This window comes from Pyxicephalus adspersus, chromosome 3, assembly GCF_032062135.1.
Source record: "Pyxicephalus adspersus chromosome 3, UCB_Pads_2.0, whole genome shotgun sequence".
NCBI classification, from domain to species: domain Eukaryota; kingdom Metazoa; phylum Chordata; class Amphibia; order Anura; family Pyxicephalidae; genus Pyxicephalus; species Pyxicephalus adspersus.
The window spans coordinates 4,773,623-4,791,158 of NC_092860.1; the positions used below are offsets into that span (position 1 = coordinate 4,773,623).

A 17,536-nucleotide genomic window follows, 5' to 3' on the forward strand; every position below is an offset into this window, starting at 1 on the left:
GCCTAGGCAATGTTAATGCTTGCATCTGAAAAAAATTTAATGTAAAAACTTCTCCCTGGGACCCAGATTGAATGAAATCGCTTCTAAATTGGACATTAACGCCACTCATCCCATGTAAAAAAATGTAAAATTCTGTTTTAAGCAGACTTTAGCCATGGATCATTGGTTCCTATTGTAGGGAATGGAGGTAGCTGTAGCATTTTGTAAGACATTTTGGCAACTTGGCTTCTGGGACTCATTCATCTCTTTTGCTCAATTTTACTGTGGAATTAGAAAAAAAATCTCTCTGCACTCTGTAATTATTTATCAGACTACATCTTGAATTGAAGCGTGTGCAAGATTGTACAAGTGGCCCAGGGGATAAAATGCTGCAAGGTCCTAGCGGGCCACATCACACTCTAGGCTGCTAATTTTTTTTTTTTTTTTTGTGTGGTTTTGTTTGTTTTCTTATATTCTGAACGATCCTTTGTTAATTAGGCTTCATCACCCTTTTAATTATGAGGAAATTGTGACACCACCATACAGCTGTTCATAGGTAATATAAAGGTAATCGAGGAGGATTGTTCTTGACTCACTAAACCCCACGCCCAGTATTGGCTGAACACTTTGGATGACTTGTTTCTTGCAAAACTATTAAGCAACGCCTTTTAATACTAAAGTGTAGTCATGTCAGGTTGAAAGGCGTGACTCATTTGGAGGTGATGCGTGTACGGGAACCAGTCCTGTTCTCACAGTATCACATTTTGTGTTCTGCTGGTGGATCCGCTATTATCTTTAGTTTAATCCTGGAGCTCAGCAGGGCAGCATGTTTACCTACGTAAACAAAGCAGCTTTATGTAGCAAGCCGCTTGCTTTCTATTACTGCTACTGCTGACATCTGTCCGGTGTCATTGGGTGCAAAGTTATACCAAGATTGGTTTAAAGGGAAGCCGATATATCGTCAGCGCATACATGTCTGCTCATGATTTTAAAAACGTGTATGGAAAATGTTTGATGCAGCTTTCATGTGGTTGCATGTTATAACCCCAGCAGCCTTTCCGACTTTTGTAATGTGGGGGAACCTTAAAAACCCCTAGCGGTAATCCCGAGTGAGACTCGGGGTGGATTTTACCTGCAAATAGCGCTAATCCCAAGTCCCACTTGAGGTAGTTTTAACCTAAAAAAAAAAACCCACTTACCTTGCTCCGTTGTCGTCCTGCTTCTCGGATCTCCAGCTGTGCAATGCAGAGACAATCTCCAGGGTTTCCCGGTGACGTCCGGGCGGGCGGATTGGTGGGAAATTCAAATAATTTTGTATTGGATTCAATACAGAATAGCTGTACGGAGTCCAATACAAAGCAATTTTGATATTGTGTGTGTGTGTATATGTGTATGTATGCATGTGTGTGTGTGTGTGTGTGTGTATATATATATATATATATATATATATATATATATATATTACTGTACACTTACATTACATGTGTGTTTTTTTATTTAACGTTTGTTATTAAATGTAATACATTTATTCAATATTGGACATATTTCGGTGAGTTTTATACCTAAAAATTATAGCCTACAATGTAAAATAAATTTCCGTGCAAAAAAAAAAAGTAACGCTTTTTGCATGGAAATTTGAACAGAATTAGAACGCTAGGAAGATTAAAAATAACTTTCAGGTCTACAGGAAGATATTTACTATATCCACAGCTCCCAGTATATTGGTGTGGATGTCAGTGGGAAGAATTCCTTCTACATTGCTGGCCATTGGGAAGAATGTCACCCATACAGATTAACCAAAAAGATCATTGGTGTCACTTATACTGACCTGAGAGGTGCAAACTCAAGAAACCCTTGGGTTCTATAGAGCCTTGGATGAGAATCCCTGCTATTATAGGTTATAGAATATTAGATTGTGGTATTGGCTGTCTAAGTTAAGCAGCGCTGTCCTCTACAGGGTTTCTAAACGCATGCTTTTTTTTTTTCTTCTTCTTTCACATCCATTGTGAAAATTGATCCAAGGTAAAGGACTATTGGTCCCCTGTTGAATAGATTTTATGGCAGGATTTACAAAAAAAAAAAAACTTTTTTTTTTTTCTTCCTCTGGTCGGTGATCGTGAAGCTTTTAGTTTTTTTTTTGTTTTTTTTTTTCTTTGGTTTGCTCGTTAACCGAATAAAGAATGTGCATGCCAGAAATACAACTTTTTTGTGCTTTTCTCGCCTTGAAGCTGCTTCTAGGAGCCCCACCAGCATAGTTATAAAACCTTTTAAAGTACTTTGAATTCCATCAACCTCTCCCAGCAAATGCTCAGATAATGGAAGCTGTTTGACTTGTGTATTTGGCCTAAGATTTGCACATAATTGCTAAAAGCATAACGCCACTCTCTATTCTCTGTTGTGAATAAGGAATGCACTGCTGACACAGTTCCCGTTCCCATATGTTGATTAGTAAATAAGCGGAATGAAACTGATGAGGTCACCGCTGCTTACTCTGTCATCTCCTGTCACCTTGTTCTATTACAGCACAATTGCATGCACTCACCTAATTGACTCTGTCCTACCTCTCCTATTTTATGATTTGGATGGGAATTATAGGTCTGATACCAAGTCAGATTCAGGTATTAGCACTACAGTGTTCAACGCAGAAATCATTTTAAACTGGGTGGGAAGGAGTTGTAGGTGGGTGTCAGCCTGTGTATTGTGACCCAACTCTTCAGTAAGCACCCTAAAACAGCTGACTGATTACTGAAAAGTGCCGGGTGGTGCGCCCAGCTAAAAGGGGCCAGGGAGAACGGTGACACTAGTTACTTCAATAAGAAGGACCCTTATCTTTTTTTTTATTTTTTTTAAGGACTGTATAAATGACAAATGTGCGGCGATATTTAGGTGTCCAAGACCTCCTCGTATACAGAGGGAAGACTATCTGGTATTCTGTGATGTTCTTCAATTGAGACGTAAAGTTCTAAAAACAAAGAGCAGTAAAAGCCTTGCAGATTTGGGGCTTAGTCTTCACCTGCTCAATAAAAAAGTAGAATCAAAGTATATTAGTTTTATTGCTATGTTAGCTAAGACATCCAGTCATTGGTGATCATTACTGGAAGAGAAGTCGGTATCATTGGGCTGTGCACTATGCGAAATATTGGTTGCAGAGGCTTTCAGGTCATGTTTGTTTCTAGCAATCCCTGGATAGCTTTGTAATCAGCATGCTGTTCTTGTGCCTTCTACCTGGTTTGGTTAGTTGATCGGTAAAATGTGCTTGTTTGAAGTATATGTGGACTTACTACATAGTAATTTCAGCCAGTTTGCACACGTCTTCTGTTTGAGAACCAGCTCGACTTTCACTATGGCTTTCATTGAGTACAACACGTGCGCTTCACACCTCTCAAATCGTCATCAGGCAGAGCTAAATATAGCGTAGCGTGCAAATAACAAAACTAGATCGCAACACTAACAATTTTTTTTTTTCTTGTCTTTGCAGATTAGTCGCATTGAGTACATTCATTCCAAGAACTTTATCCATCGAGATGTCAAGCCAGATAACTTTCTAATGGGCCTTGGCAAGAAAGGGAATCTGGTCTACATCATCGATTTTGGCCTTGCAAAGAAATACAGAGATGCTCGCACACACCAGCATATACCCTACCGCGAAAACAAGAATTTAACCGGCACTGCAAGATATGCCTCTATAAATACTCACCTGGGCATAGGTAAGTGTATAAACTTTTTTTTTTTTTTGTTTTGTTTATTACATTTCTGCTCATTATTTTGTTTATAGTAATTTTTAGGATATAACATATAATCAAGTTTTTGTTGCTCTTTAATTTTGGGTTTGCAAATGATTTATAGTCAAGTTATCCAATGCAATCAATTGATCTAGTCATAAGTGTCCTGTGGTCATAAAAAGGTTAAAATAAACCTGTAATCCAGGCAATTAAATGGTAGTAAGCTCTTCGGAGAAGCAGGTAACCTCCAGTATCCTATTGTGCCATACCATGCCATAAAATATGCCCCATGTTGACATGGCTTAGCCCTGTTTTGTGCAGCTGCGGCCATCTTCCCATAAAGGAATATCCAGGCTTTAATGGAGTTCCTATGGAGCATCAAGGAAACATGGAGCCACTGTGTAAGTGCAGTGGGCCAGCCAAGAGTGTTTTATTTTCATTTGGCCTGTCTTTGAGTAGTCGAACGGAGCATTTGATGCAAAATGTGAGTAGATTTGACCTTTAGTAAAAATTGAACCTAAACCAGGAAAAAGTTTTGCTTGGGCCATCTTCAGGGTCTACAGATTGCCTGAAACAAAGTTCCTGTCCTACACCTCATTCTCTTCAATATAACAACAAAAAGTTAACACTGTTCACATCTAGTAAATGGTGGAGTCACAATTGTTCAACTGTAAGCATACTATTGGCTGAAAATCTCTTTTCTGGATTAGGACCATCCACCTCATGAGTGTGTAAACTATTTAGGGTTGTCAGGGGTTAAATGTCAAAACCAAATAATTAAGAATACAGGTGGTACAGCTTTGTTTTTTTAAATAGTTTGTATTTTGAGGCTTGTTGTGAACATACGACCTTTGAACTGCTGACCTTAGTGTATCTGTAGTGTTAACCACCTGGCACAAGCCATGCATGACACGGAGTGATTTTTGTAATATATTTGTAATCTATTCCATTATAATTTTTTCTTTCCAAGAACAATCTCGCAGGGATGACCTGGAGTCTCTCGGTTACGTGTTGATGTATTTCAATCTGGGCTCCCTTCCATGGCAAGGACTGAAAGCTGCCACAAAGAGGCAGAAATATGAACGCATCAGTGAGAAAAAGATGTCAACGCCCATTGAGGTCTTATGCAAAAGTTACCCTTGTAAGTTAACAACATTACCTGACCTCACTGTGCTTTTTAAACATATTTACTGGTTAGAGACAGATAAAAGCATATCGGGATTTGCACTTTACTATTAATAAGCATATGGATGTTAGGGTGCAGTTGGGGCATTTGTGCAGAACCTTTTATCTTGAACGTTTTTTCTGACATATATTATGCACTTATTTATTTTCTCTTGTAGCTGAGTTTGCCACCTACCTGAACTTCTGTAGATCTCTACGTTTTGATGACAAGCCAGACTACTCTTACTTGAGGCAGCTATTCAGGAATCTGTTCCACCGTCAGGGCTTCTCCTATGATTACGTGTTTGACTGGAACATGCTGAAATTTGTAAGTAAATTTCTGGATTGGTAGAGGTGCTTTGTCCCCATATGTCCCTAATATCTGGGGGTCAGCTTTATTATTTCAACACAATTGGCACTACAGAGCTAGGATTAGGTTCTCCTTTCGACTCCTGCCTTCATAGCAGCCATGGGATCATGCTTCGATCGGTCTAGCAGCCAATCCTTAGGTTAGGGCACTGTCATGTGACTGGAGTCACATCTGTTGCGTCTGCAGCAGAAGCACTAAGCGGCTGCTTGCAAGGGGGGCAAAGGTGAAAGGGCCCTATAGAAGAACACTGTATGTAGGCTAGTTGTCAGTGTGTTTTTTTTAGGACTATAGCAGCCAGGTGCACACACATGCCAACCCACTCATTTTGATGTTGTGAATAACATTGAATAGACTCAAGGACTCTCCAGTTTTCTTATGAATTCCTTTCTCTCATTAGGGGGCAAGTCGTGCTGCTGAAGATGCAGAACGTGAACGGAGAGAACGAGAAGAGCGTCTAAGACACACACGGAACCCCGCGGCCCGAGGACTGCCCTCCACTGCTTCAGGTAGACTAAGAGGCACCCAGGAAGTCACTCCACCCACTCCTCTCACTCCAACCTCCCACACAGGTATGGTGGGACTGCTGCAGTTTCTCTATATGTCCATTTTTAAAAACTGGACAAAAGTGTTGTCCTCTTCATATCTATCTGTGTAGTTCTGTTCATGTGTGGGAAAGGTGGGGCCTAGAGGAGAATAATATTAAGGCTTAAAACCAATTTGACAGAAAGGGCTTAAATATGGCATTCCTTCTGATCAAAGAAAACCTGCAGTGATGATAAATGCAGGCTGCTGTTTTCCTGCAAATGTTAGTTGGCTGGTTATCAGCTGGTAAATTGTTGCCGGTTCGGTTGCAGAATTTTCAGGTCTGAAACAATATGTATTAAAGCCAATAATAGCCCAAGAACTAGAAACTTCATTTGGAGATTGTAAATAACAGCCTACATATTCTATCAATGCAGGTTTTCCATGGTGTCGAATGTAGATCTAAGATGGGTCTAGTATCCATGTGCATTTGAATATTCACCAGCATTTTCTGTCCCCTTATTACAATCTTGATATTCATCCTTCTTTTCCGCCCTGGCAGAATACAGATTCTGGCCATCAGCTGTGTATGGTCAGTAATTTACTGCCATTTTTATTTATTTTTTTAATATTTTAATTGGTAACACTTTTAATAATAAAAAATGCACTTGTATTCTTAAATGCTAATGAGTATGTGGCTTTCCCAAGGTAAGTGTAGCATAGTGTGGCAGAGTAGAGGGGGCAAAAAGAAAAAAGCCATAATTTGTAGAAGTTGACTGCTCCATTTGGGTCTCCTCCCCAGCCATGTCCCTGTAATAAACTCCAAATGGCAGCTAAAGGGTCTGCTAAGGTAAATAGGTGGAGGGAGGAACATGCTGGCACAACTGCCACACCACCTACTACCCTCATAAATAAGATAACTGCACATAGCCAACTGTGTGCCTTAAAGCAGAACTAAACGTTCCTGACAAGTAAACCTATAACGCAGAAGCAAAAAACTAATGGGAAACCCTCTCTAGGGACGTCATGTGACATTCTGTTATTCTTTCCTTGCTTGCTAGTGTAAATGAAACCTGAAAAAATAGAGGTTTTGAAATTTATAAGGGACATATAGAAACGTTAGTTGTACCTAAGCACTACCCAAAATATTAACTTTATATATTTTTTTTTTTTTTTTTTTTTTTTTTTTTTTTAATGGCTGTGTGTTCCTTGTGCCTATCCCAGCCTTTCTCAACCTTTTTACCTCTAAAGGAAACGTTGAAATTTCCAGGGCTTGGAGAATCGTTGCTAAAAGTAAACTACAATGTTCTCCCCGGCTACTTTTAGCTGGGCGCACCATTCGGCGCTCTTCAGTAACCACCCCGCTATTTTTGGATGGTTACTGAAGAGTTGGGTCACAAAAAGGGCTTCTACCCACCTACAATTTCTTCCCACCCAGCTTAAAAAAAAATTCCAGGTTCAACACTGAGCTATATGGTGTCTATCAGTGAAATGGTCCTTATTTTGAACTAAAGTTTAGTGGAAAAGCACTTCGTTGGAGGTCATAAATCGGAAGACAATTTTCCTTTTTTCATAAGTTGTTAGTCAGAGGTGCTGTCTTATCGGTGGTGCTCTTTGGTAATCAGTACTGCCTGCACAGTGTCCTCAGTTCTGGAGCTACTCAGGTAATGTAACTTGGGAGAAAATTACTCTTCTTAAAGAAGCCCTAGCAACTTTTAAAGCAACACTGGTTGAGAAATGCTGACCTAGGTCCACTTTTCTTGTAAATCTGCATTGGCAGATCAGGTGATGAGCTGTGCCTCTGACTGCCAAACTTGTGAGATTTGAGAATGTTACTATTCTGCACAGTCTTCCTTATAGAAAAAGACTGCGTTGCAAGTATCTCCCAGCTTCATTCATTGGATCTCTCCTTTTTGATCATTACGCCCACTTGTCATGAGGGGATAGCTCTGGGCAAGCAAAAACTTATCCTTGGCTGCAGGTAGACTACAAGCAGTACTGGTTACTTGTCCTTTTGCCTTTGCTTGTTTTTTTGGGCACAGCTTTCACAGTTAAGGTTCCCCTAACTGTGCACAAAGTTGGAAGCTTTGGGCAATATACCCCTATACAACATTGTAAGGTAGCGTGGACCAAATAAGATCTTTTGGATTAATGTGGGTTTAAATTGCCCTGCTTCTTCTTAAAATCTGTTACTTTAAACAGCAAACACTTCCCCTCGACCTGTGTCTGGCATGGAGCGAGAGCGGAAAGTCAGCATGAGGTTACATCGTGGCGCTCCTGTTAACGTGTCCTCATCCGATCTGACCGGCAGACAAGATACCTCCCGCATGTCAACCTCACAGGTACAGCCTGGGATCCTCCGGGGCTGGAGGGGGAATAACTCGCTTTATGCTTCTAAGCTTGCTGCCAGCAATGCTGTCCTCTTAATTTTTTATTTTCATGGGATGTTCAAAAAGAGGCAAAATAAATACTATGAATGGTCTCTCCATCATTATGCATAATTATATCCGTTCATGGGAGCAGCAAATGAGACCTTCAAATCTGTCTTCAAAACTCTCCTACAAACCAGGACTTTGTGCTAGTTTTGTGATATGCAGCTTATCATGAAGTCATCATCACCTTGCATGAGAGCTTCTGAGCACATCGAGGCTTTTTGTTTTTTCAAAATTCCTTGTTTAATTTTACCAGTGCAGAGTGGAAGATAAAACTTGGTGCTTGTCATTATTTTATTTTTTATTATTTTTGCTTCATTCTGGACTATAAACATGATTACCTCATTCTCAGCCACTCCCATGAAAGCTATGGACAGCACTGCATTGCATACCTAATGACCGTATGTGTGTCTGATATAAGCGAATGGGGATGCAAATAACTTACATTTTGAACATGTTAACTTCAAACAGCATTGCATTTAAACAAGGGGACAGTAAAACTACTTGGATACATAGGTTTGGCCAGAAAACAATCCTTGTAATAAAAGATTAGGGCACAAGTGCCTAGCAGTAAATTGGGAAAAATCCAAGTTAAGCTTATTGATGGAAGCAGTTTATTCAGGTGATAATTCTATGTAGGTACCTTACCTAGTACTTTCATTTCCTCTTATAACATATACTCCATATCCACCTATTAGTTCTGCACACTTTACATTCCTCCTGCTTGCACTACATATCATGATGGCGCCAAATTATGGGTGCCTCTTCTTTTTAATAATAGCGACTATGCAGCTTAAAAACATGAAGACTGACATACTCTCTGCTCTCCTTCACACACAATTCTGTAGATTAATAATATTTGCATGCTGTGACTCTTTACTTGCTAAAATGTCTGTCTTTCATCTCTTCCCCTGGACTCTGTATTGTTCCTTCTGCTTCATTATAAATTTAGTGGTACCAAGGCACCAAAAAATCTGCACATGATTGCTTGTGAGGCACCCTATGTGTAATAAATCTTTACACAAAGAATAAACACTCCTGGTCCCCTTAGATGGAATTGGGAAATGCTAGAATTTGTAGTCAACTTTTGGTGTAAACTGTTATTTGCATCCCCATTGAGTGCATGTGACACAGCAGATTATACTTTACAAGGTATTTTAAGTGCAAGAATTTGAGGCAGTGGGCCGGGTACATGGTATGGTGAAATGAGAGCATGCTCTGGGAGCCTGGGGTGTAGGGATACTATAATATCAGCAATGACAGGATCTCCCAAGGAACTCCATTCATGGTCATTTACAGTTACCGTACACATGTGTGGAGTCGCCCTCGGAGATCCTCCAATTCTCAGCCACTGCTTCACACTTCCTTCTGGCTGGCGCTCTGTGGGTGTATGCTAAAACACAAAGCGAATGTACATCTTGCTCACAGTAAACTCTGCTGGGTTGTTGGGACAGTGACAAGCAGCTGTCTTTTCCCCACCTCAGAATAGCATTCCTTTCGAACATCACGGCAAGTAGCTGCTCGCCCCATTCTCAGCTGAAGGCAGCACTGGGTGAGTTGTTTAGAAAGCATCCCTATGAATTGCAGCCATTTCACATTAAAATAACACACATTTAAGTCTAATGATACATTTTTAAGGAGACATTAGATAAAGAATATCTAAACCCAAGAATAACTTTTTCTTTTTTAATTGAAACTTCCCAGTCTGAGATGTATTGTATGCGTTCATTTTGGGGCAAAGTACGTTTTTTTCAAACAATGTTGTTAGTTTTTTTGCTGCACAATTGCAATATCCCCGTCATCTGGTATAGAGGATAAGGAGCCTGTGGTACAAATCAGGGAAACCACCTAGGGTGACAACCCTCATCCTCCATAGTGTTGTGAGTGTGATCACCCTAGGGCAAGAAGTGTTACTGAGCAGATCATCATGGGGGAACGCAGCCAACACATCTGGGACACTGGATATATGCTTTATTTTTGGGCTTAGATATTCTTTACTAAAAGTTGGTGTATTTTATCCTAAGTGCTGAAACCCAAGCCAACATTTATGTTAAAAAATACATATAAAAACTGGACAAAAGTATATTCACAGCAACCAATCAGATTCTGCAAGTCTTTGGTATAAGACTTCCCTATAGGATAATTGACAAAAACTTCCTCCCCTCCAGGCTCCACTCTTGCCAGCAGGAACATTATCTGTTTGCCCAAAAGTCTACACTTCTCTCTTGTTGCCTCCATTATTTTTTTTATGTATTTTTTTCTAAGCCAGAAATCGTTCAGCTGACAGCTGAATCCTAGGCAGATAAAAAAAAGGACCAAGTTATATTGTTGTTTCAGGTATATATCCTAATTCCTAATGATTTGTACCAAAATACGCCAAGGACATACTGACAAGAAGAGAAAGCAGACAGACGGCCTTTGACTGCTGTCAGATCACATGCTAGGCATTCAGAGCAGTGTTTTACTCTAGTCCCCATTCTGTTTCAGCTGTAAATGTAAATCTCAGGGCTTGGGTGACAAATAAAACAAATCCTTCAACAGGTAATGCATATTTGTATTTTAGCGGTGTATTTAGCTGCTTGCTGGGATATCAGTTGACTTGCATAAGGAGGTGCCTTCTGCCTAATTTAGAAAAGCTTCTGCTCTGCCCTATCAGAATACACATTTTACAACAAAGACTTAAAGATGTCTGTTCAGTGGGCTCAGTGACTGCAATGGGTAGGGCTTATACCCAAAATTGGGATCTCATAACAAAGTTAGCATACCCAATGATAGGAGGGATTTTGGGAGAGAGGTAAGCAGGCATCTTGCAAACCTAATATATTCTCTGGAGCAAAGATTAATTAAAAATCCCCAACTTTAACCAAAAATTTCATTAAGGATATTTAAGAACTATGCAACAATTTGTGTCTCTGAGAGAAGTGATGGGACTTTGGTAAATTGATGACAAAATAGCAATGAGGACCAAATCCCTCCCTGCTATGACTGAGCAGTTCCCTCTCACTTCCTATCCCTCTATCGCAATTCATCAGTAAAGGAAGCAAATGGAAATCTCTCCATGGGAGGCATGACTTTAGGAACATAGGAGGGTAGATTTTTCCTTGTCATAGCTATCTCTGTATTTAACTACTTTTGATTATTTTTTTATATATATGAGCGCAGCAGATATTTTTATTTAAAAACTAAGATCTAATTGGTTGCTGTATGATCCCCCCGACACATTTATTCTTTTCCTACACTTATTATATTTCGGTCAATACATTTATTTGTTTTAGTTATTTTAAAGTAAGTAGCTTCTAGATTCTATAGATGTGTGGTGTAACCCGGGGGTGGGGGGGGGAATGTCTCTGCTCACGCTTCAAGGGCCCGAAGGTGTAGACGGCTGCTGCATGTTCATGCACCTCTAGGTATCTGTATGTTCTACCTGCAGCAGATTGATTACCCCCCTTTATCTGCATGACTGTCTAAACAAAATCTGTAGCCAACTCTCTCCTGGTATTTACCATAATTCTGTCTGTACTTGCATATTTGTGTCCTGGGGTTAATAGAAATGCTGCGGTAAGAAAGCATATGCTTTTATTGAAGATCACCTTAAACAAAAAATCCAGATTATCCAATATTATTATTGTTATACAGTATTTATATAGCGCCAACATATTACACAGCACTGTACAAAGTCCATAGTCATGCCACAGTCATAGTTATATGTCCTTAATACAGTCCACAATTTCTTATTTTAGGGGAAAGCTAATTAACCTAACTGCATGTTTTGGAATGTGGGAGGAACCCAGAGTACCCGGAGGAAACCCACACAAACACGTGGAGAACCTACAAACTACATGCAGATATTGCCCTGGCTGAGATTTTAACCTGGAACCCAGTGCTGCAAAGACCAGAGTGCTAACCACTGAGCCACCATGCTGCTATTTGTGGTTTCAGTACCAGTCTGGAGCGCGCTGGTATAAAAGTATTCATCTCAGGGTGGCAGGCAGGTAGACTTTAGGGGTTCCCAGACAGTTTAAGCAAGTTGCAGCCCCCGCTGCTATTTCTAAATTCCTGCTGCAAAACAAACCTGTCGGAGATGCATCAGGGATACCATTGCTTCTCTCTTTGAAAATGGCAGCCGCCCAGCTATTTCTGACATCATGATTTTCTGAATTACTGACACGCATGTGGATCAGAAAAATCATAGAAATGTCATCTAATTTGTTCCTGGTGACTCAAATGTTGATCCTTTGGCTTCAAAGTCAGCTGGCAATTAGAATTTTCAAAATGAGAGCTCAGTGATGACTTCCTCTTGTGACAGGTGCGAGTTATGTGCAGGTGTTAGGGCTCCACCTGTAGAGCCCTTAGGTGCTTCATGCACCACCCACCTGAATTGGAAAAGCTAGGCCAATGATGCCAGTTTTGCACAGTGCTGTCACTCCTGCTGCCCAATGAACATGAGCATATCCATGTTTTAATCATGTGTGGGACAGCAGCCAGGCTGTTGAGTGGCACAGTTATGTAACTATTGGGTCGTAAATAACTTCTTGGGTTTCCATTTTTTTTTTTAAATGACATGCTTGTTGTGGCGGTAATGCCCTTGCCACAAATGTAGGGGGCGCTGTGCACTAGAAACCACTTGTCTGTTTGCCAAAGAAGTGTTAACAAAACATGCAGATCTGTGTCTAAATGGTCGGTTTTATTTCTTCCCCAAAATATAAAAACTATAAAGTATCTCCAGCCCCCCATGTCTACATTTCGTAAATTATTGCCCTGCGCCTTTGTGAAAGTCGCTGTGAGCTCCAAGCTGTAAGAATTGGCCTACAGGATCGCTCCAACATGGTTTAGGATCATTTGGTGGTTCTTCCCGTGTTTGTGTGGGTTTCCCCTGGGTACTCCGGTTTCCTCCCACATTCAAAATTATGCAGTTAAGTTAATCGACTTCCCCCAAATTGACCTTAGACTGTATTAAAGACACATGACTATGGTAGGGACATTAGATTGTGATCTCCTTTAAGGTACCGCTGGTGACTATGGATTTTGTACAGTGCTGCGTAATATGATGGCGCTATATAAATACTGTGTGATAATATTTTGGTCCCTATATTGGCGATATGTCATTTGTAAACAGAAGATATGAGTGTGATTTTTTTGTGCATTGTGAATTATCCCATTAATAAGGTTGCAGAATCTTTGTTAAAATTAATAAGGTTGGTGAATGGTCTTGACATTTATACATCTTTCCCATCATGAAATCTTAAATATAAAACTATAAGTGTGTTTAAAGTGCAGCATCTTAGAAGTAAGGTCTGACTGACAGAGTACTTAAATTGTCCCAGCATCCTCATACAGGGAATGGGGGCTGTGCTGTACTTCTATGAGGAGAGTATTAAGGGTCAGGGAGCGACCCATTCTCCTCTGAGTACTTTGCCTGCTCCTAGTCGCTGTATGTGGAGTATCGGACAATCTAAGTACTGTGCCAGAGATGTATAACCCAAAACTATGTAAGAAAAAAATCTTCTGTCGGTTTTATATTTTCTCCTGCATTTTCCCTGCAGTCTGTGGGGCACCATGCTTTTCTTTACATGATCACTTGGGGGCTGTGGGCTATCACAGATGATACTTCTGGCTGGAAAAATGAAGCAGTTCCACCATCTGCATGTCTTCCACTAATAGGAACCAGAGAAGTTCATATAAAGAGAACCTGTGCTTTGATCATGCGGGCAAAAGCAGCAAAAACTTTCCCTTGCAGCTTCAATGTTGTTCTGTTTGGCTGCTGGGAGTGAAAACTATCACCCAGTATAATGATGGGGTCTTCTGGGGGACATCACGCTGTTACATGGGGAGGGTAGAAAGTACCTAGCCCTGTGTAAGACTCTGTTTTACCAAAATAGTGGTTACATAGGCCATGTCCTTGCTCCTTATGACCAGACAGCATGTCTGGAGGGAAAGAAGCTCCATGTATGCAAGGCGTGGGGCACCATTAAAATTATGAAGCTGCTGCTTTACCCACATGAGCAAAACAAAGGTTCACTTTAAGGAACTGTTTATGTATGTTACTTGAACATCATCTTAAAGCAAACCTGTGCTGAAGAAGGCGGCCATTTTTAACCTCCTTTTGGAAAATGTTTGTAACCTGTCTTTTGTGCTAGAGAAGTTAGTAGGTTGCCCACTTGTTCTGGGCCATATTAAAACCACAAAACTAGTATTTCCGGAGCAGAGGTCAGCAATGGCAGCTGTAAGCACAGGTTCCCTTTAATGGCATCCATAGCATGGTTAAGAAAAAAAAAAAGCGGAAATACTTGATGATCAAGAATGATAATTGTCCAGTAATCTAAAACTGGAATGCTTACAAGTGTTTTTTTTTCCAAGCTTGATGATCTTTAGGCTATGTACACACGTCAGCTGATTCTCGTACAATATTCTCCTCAGCGCTGATAACGGACGAGAACCTGGCGTGTGTACAGCGCTCATCGGTCCTTCAAACAAGAAACGAACGTAAAAGTGAAGGGGGGAGAGCACAGCGGTGTGCCGCTCTGTTCTCCCCTCTCCATAGAGCAGAGCGGTGATGTATGTACAGCGCTCGGTTCATGCATCGTGCAGTCTTTTGTCGTTGGAATGGATTGTGAAAGATTCTTTCCAAGACAATTGTTGCACGTGTGTACCCAGCCTTGGTATTGAGTGTTTTGTTGCAACCAATGTTTACCAACATTTGTGATAATTTTTTGGGGCTTGAAGGTCCTTTTAATATTTTAGCAAGATTGTGATGATTAATTCTCAAAGCCCAACTTCAGCCAGAATGTTTTAGTTTTGGATAGAGAAAGGAAGGTTTGGCGCATCTGTCAGGTGTTATTGCCATCTGTGTCCCTAAAGGATATGCTTTGAAATCTCTCTATTGGGGACGCAGATCAGAGTGAGGAAGCGTTGCATTTATGGCGCTGCTTTTTGCCTTCCAATCCAAGGACAGTATTATGCGTGATGTCCATGGCAGGAAGTGCAGGAATCTCCCCATATATAGATCAGACTAAAATAACCTCACACACTATCCAATGCTAAAACAACAAAAGCTGAAGTTGAACCTCATGAAGGTTTTTTGTTTTTCGGATGATTTTCTGATGCTCTGTGCTGATTTTACTGATGCAGACTGTGGCTTTATCTGCCTTTTACAGATTCCAAGTCGGGTGGCTTCCAGCGGATTCCCTTCCACCGTGCACCGATGATCACATTCCCCATGGAGGGCGGTTTTATGCATGGCTAACCTTTTCAGTGGTTTCACTAGCAAAAAAAAAAAAAAAAAATTTAAATAAAACTTTAAAAAAAAAAAATCACAACCACAACACCAGAACCCTGAATTACAAACTAACCAAATGGAAAAAATGGAGCTTTACACGCCTTTTACCAAGATGATAATCTGAGCAATTACCAGCTGGCGGGACACAGGGGAGCGGTACGAGAGCCGCATGAGAACTTTGAGCGTCCGCGTGCAAGCGTAGACTCTTGACGCCAAATACAGAATTGCCATCTTTTACTTTTTCTTCAGGGGCCCTTTTTATTCTTTATTTAAAAGTTTTTTTTTTTTTTTTTCTTTGTGTGCGTGTGTAAAAGAAAAAAAAAAATGTGCCAGACGTGTTTCTGCTTCCATAGTGACAGCAGTTTTGTAGCATATAAGGGGAGCAGTGCCAGATATTTTACTGAAAAATAAATTGTCCCGGTGCCGATGGGCTTCATGTTGTACGTTTTTGGGGTTTTTGTTTTTTCATTTAATGAATATTTAATTCTTTCCTTTACTTTTAATTTTTTTTTCCCCTATTAAACTACATAGTCTTTATTTTTAATTCTTCAAACTTTTTTTTTTGTGTGTGGGGGTCGATAGAAGCGTTCTATGCATAGCTTAAAAAAATTCTCTGCATTGGCGTTCATAGTGTCAAAAATTTGTTACCTCTATTTTCTACGAAAAAAAAAAAACGTGCTTTTTTGTCCTTGATCACTGTTCTAAAACATATCACTGTTGTACAGACGCCATGAATTCCATATCCAAAAAAAAAAAAAAAATCACAATCATGTCAGTCTGTAGATTTTTAAAAGCCTTGGGTAGTAAGGGAGCATGGCATTGCCGCTGTTCTCCAAAGCCTCAAGTCATTACTGTAGCCAATTTTTAAAAGCCACTTTAGTGTTCGTAAAATTGACGTCAACTTGTCCCAACCTGCACCCTTCACGTACAACGGCCTCGTCATAGGACAGGATAGGAAGGATGTTTTGCAATATTGACGAATGGTAAATTTTGTGACTGGTGGGTGGGGTTAATAGGAGATGGGAGGGGAAAGGGGCGGGGTTTCAAATGTTCGATGTGGTCTTTCGGTTGTGTTTTTTAAAAAAAAAAAAGTTTGAATATCTTCCTTCTGTAGCCTTCACAGCGATCCTTTTTATGGTACCGGAGTGTGTTAGGTGGGTATTTACAGTACTAGGTAGGGCTTTGTGTTCTTGTCGTGAGGGAGTTTTACTGACCTATTTCTTAAAAAAAATAAATGTGAGGCTTGTCCCGGAAGGAGTCGTCCTTGTATGCTAGTATAACCCGTAAGACTTTTTTGCGCATGTCCCATGTTCTCCGTATGATTCTTCACAGCGTGTTTTTTTTTCTTTCCCTTTTGTAAATATCTGTGAATGTCCTGTTAACTGACTGACTCTTTTCTAACCACTGTACACAAGGTCTTTGCGTCAATTCCAGCCGAGGGGAGCGCTCATTCCCTCTTTTTCTTATTTTTTTTTTTTTTTTCTGCCATAAAACAAACCGAATGTTTTCCTGGGATCGGGAGAAAATTCCTGTACATTGATACTTATTGCTCAGAAAACAATTTGTATCACTACTGTATTTGTGTACTTTACAGAACTGTGTAAATAATAAATTCGTAACTTCTATGTTGTCTGGGTAAATGTTTCTGTGCACGGCTGATGGCTTGATGCTAAAACGGAAGGGTGAAGGATTTGGGGGGGGTACAGCTTTAATGTATTGTGCAACCAACCCTCTGGTTAATAGCGATTGGATTGGTGGTCTTTATTATTATCCAGTATTTATATAGCGGCAACATTTTGCATAGCACTGTACAACGCCTATAGTCATGTCACTAGCTGTCCCTCAAAGGAGCTCACAATCTAATGCCCTTACCATAGTCATATGTCTAATACAGTCTAAGGTCAGTTTTGGGGGAGCCAAAAAACATACTGCATTTTTTTTTAAATGGAGGAAATCGGAGTACCCAGAGAAAGCCCACACAAACACAGGGAGAACCTGCAAACTCCATGCAGATAGTGTCCTGGCCGGGATTCAAACTTGAGATCCAGCGCTACAAAGGCCAGAGTGCTAA

The 17,536-nt window shown here is 40.3% G+C and overlaps 1 protein-coding gene across 5 annotated transcripts in view; it reads left to right on the forward strand.

The window, feature by feature from the left end:
* CSNK1D (casein kinase 1 delta) overlaps positions 1–17,090 on the forward strand; it is a 21,543-nt gene extending 4,453 nt beyond the window's left edge. Inside the window, exons 3-9 of one of the 5 annotated variants that reach the window (XM_072403378.1) lie at positions 3,458–3,686; positions 4,672–4,842; positions 5,045–5,193; positions 5,633–5,804; positions 7,960–8,099; positions 9,674–9,741; positions 15,344–17,090. In XM_072403378.1, coding sequence (XP_072259479.1) covers positions 3,458–3,686; positions 4,672–4,842; positions 5,045–5,193; positions 5,633–5,804; positions 7,960–8,099; positions 9,674–9,706 — 894 coding nt within the window. In that variant the 3' untranslated portion in view covers positions 9,707–9,741; positions 15,344–17,090. The remainder of the gene's footprint in view (positions 1–3,457; positions 3,687–4,671; positions 4,843–5,044; positions 5,194–5,632; positions 5,805–7,959; positions 8,100–9,673; positions 9,742–15,343) is intronic. The other 4 variants (XM_072403374.1, XM_072403377.1, XM_072403375.1 and 1 more) reach the window with 4 other exon arrangements.
* Positions 17,091–17,536: the final 446 nt, after the last annotated feature.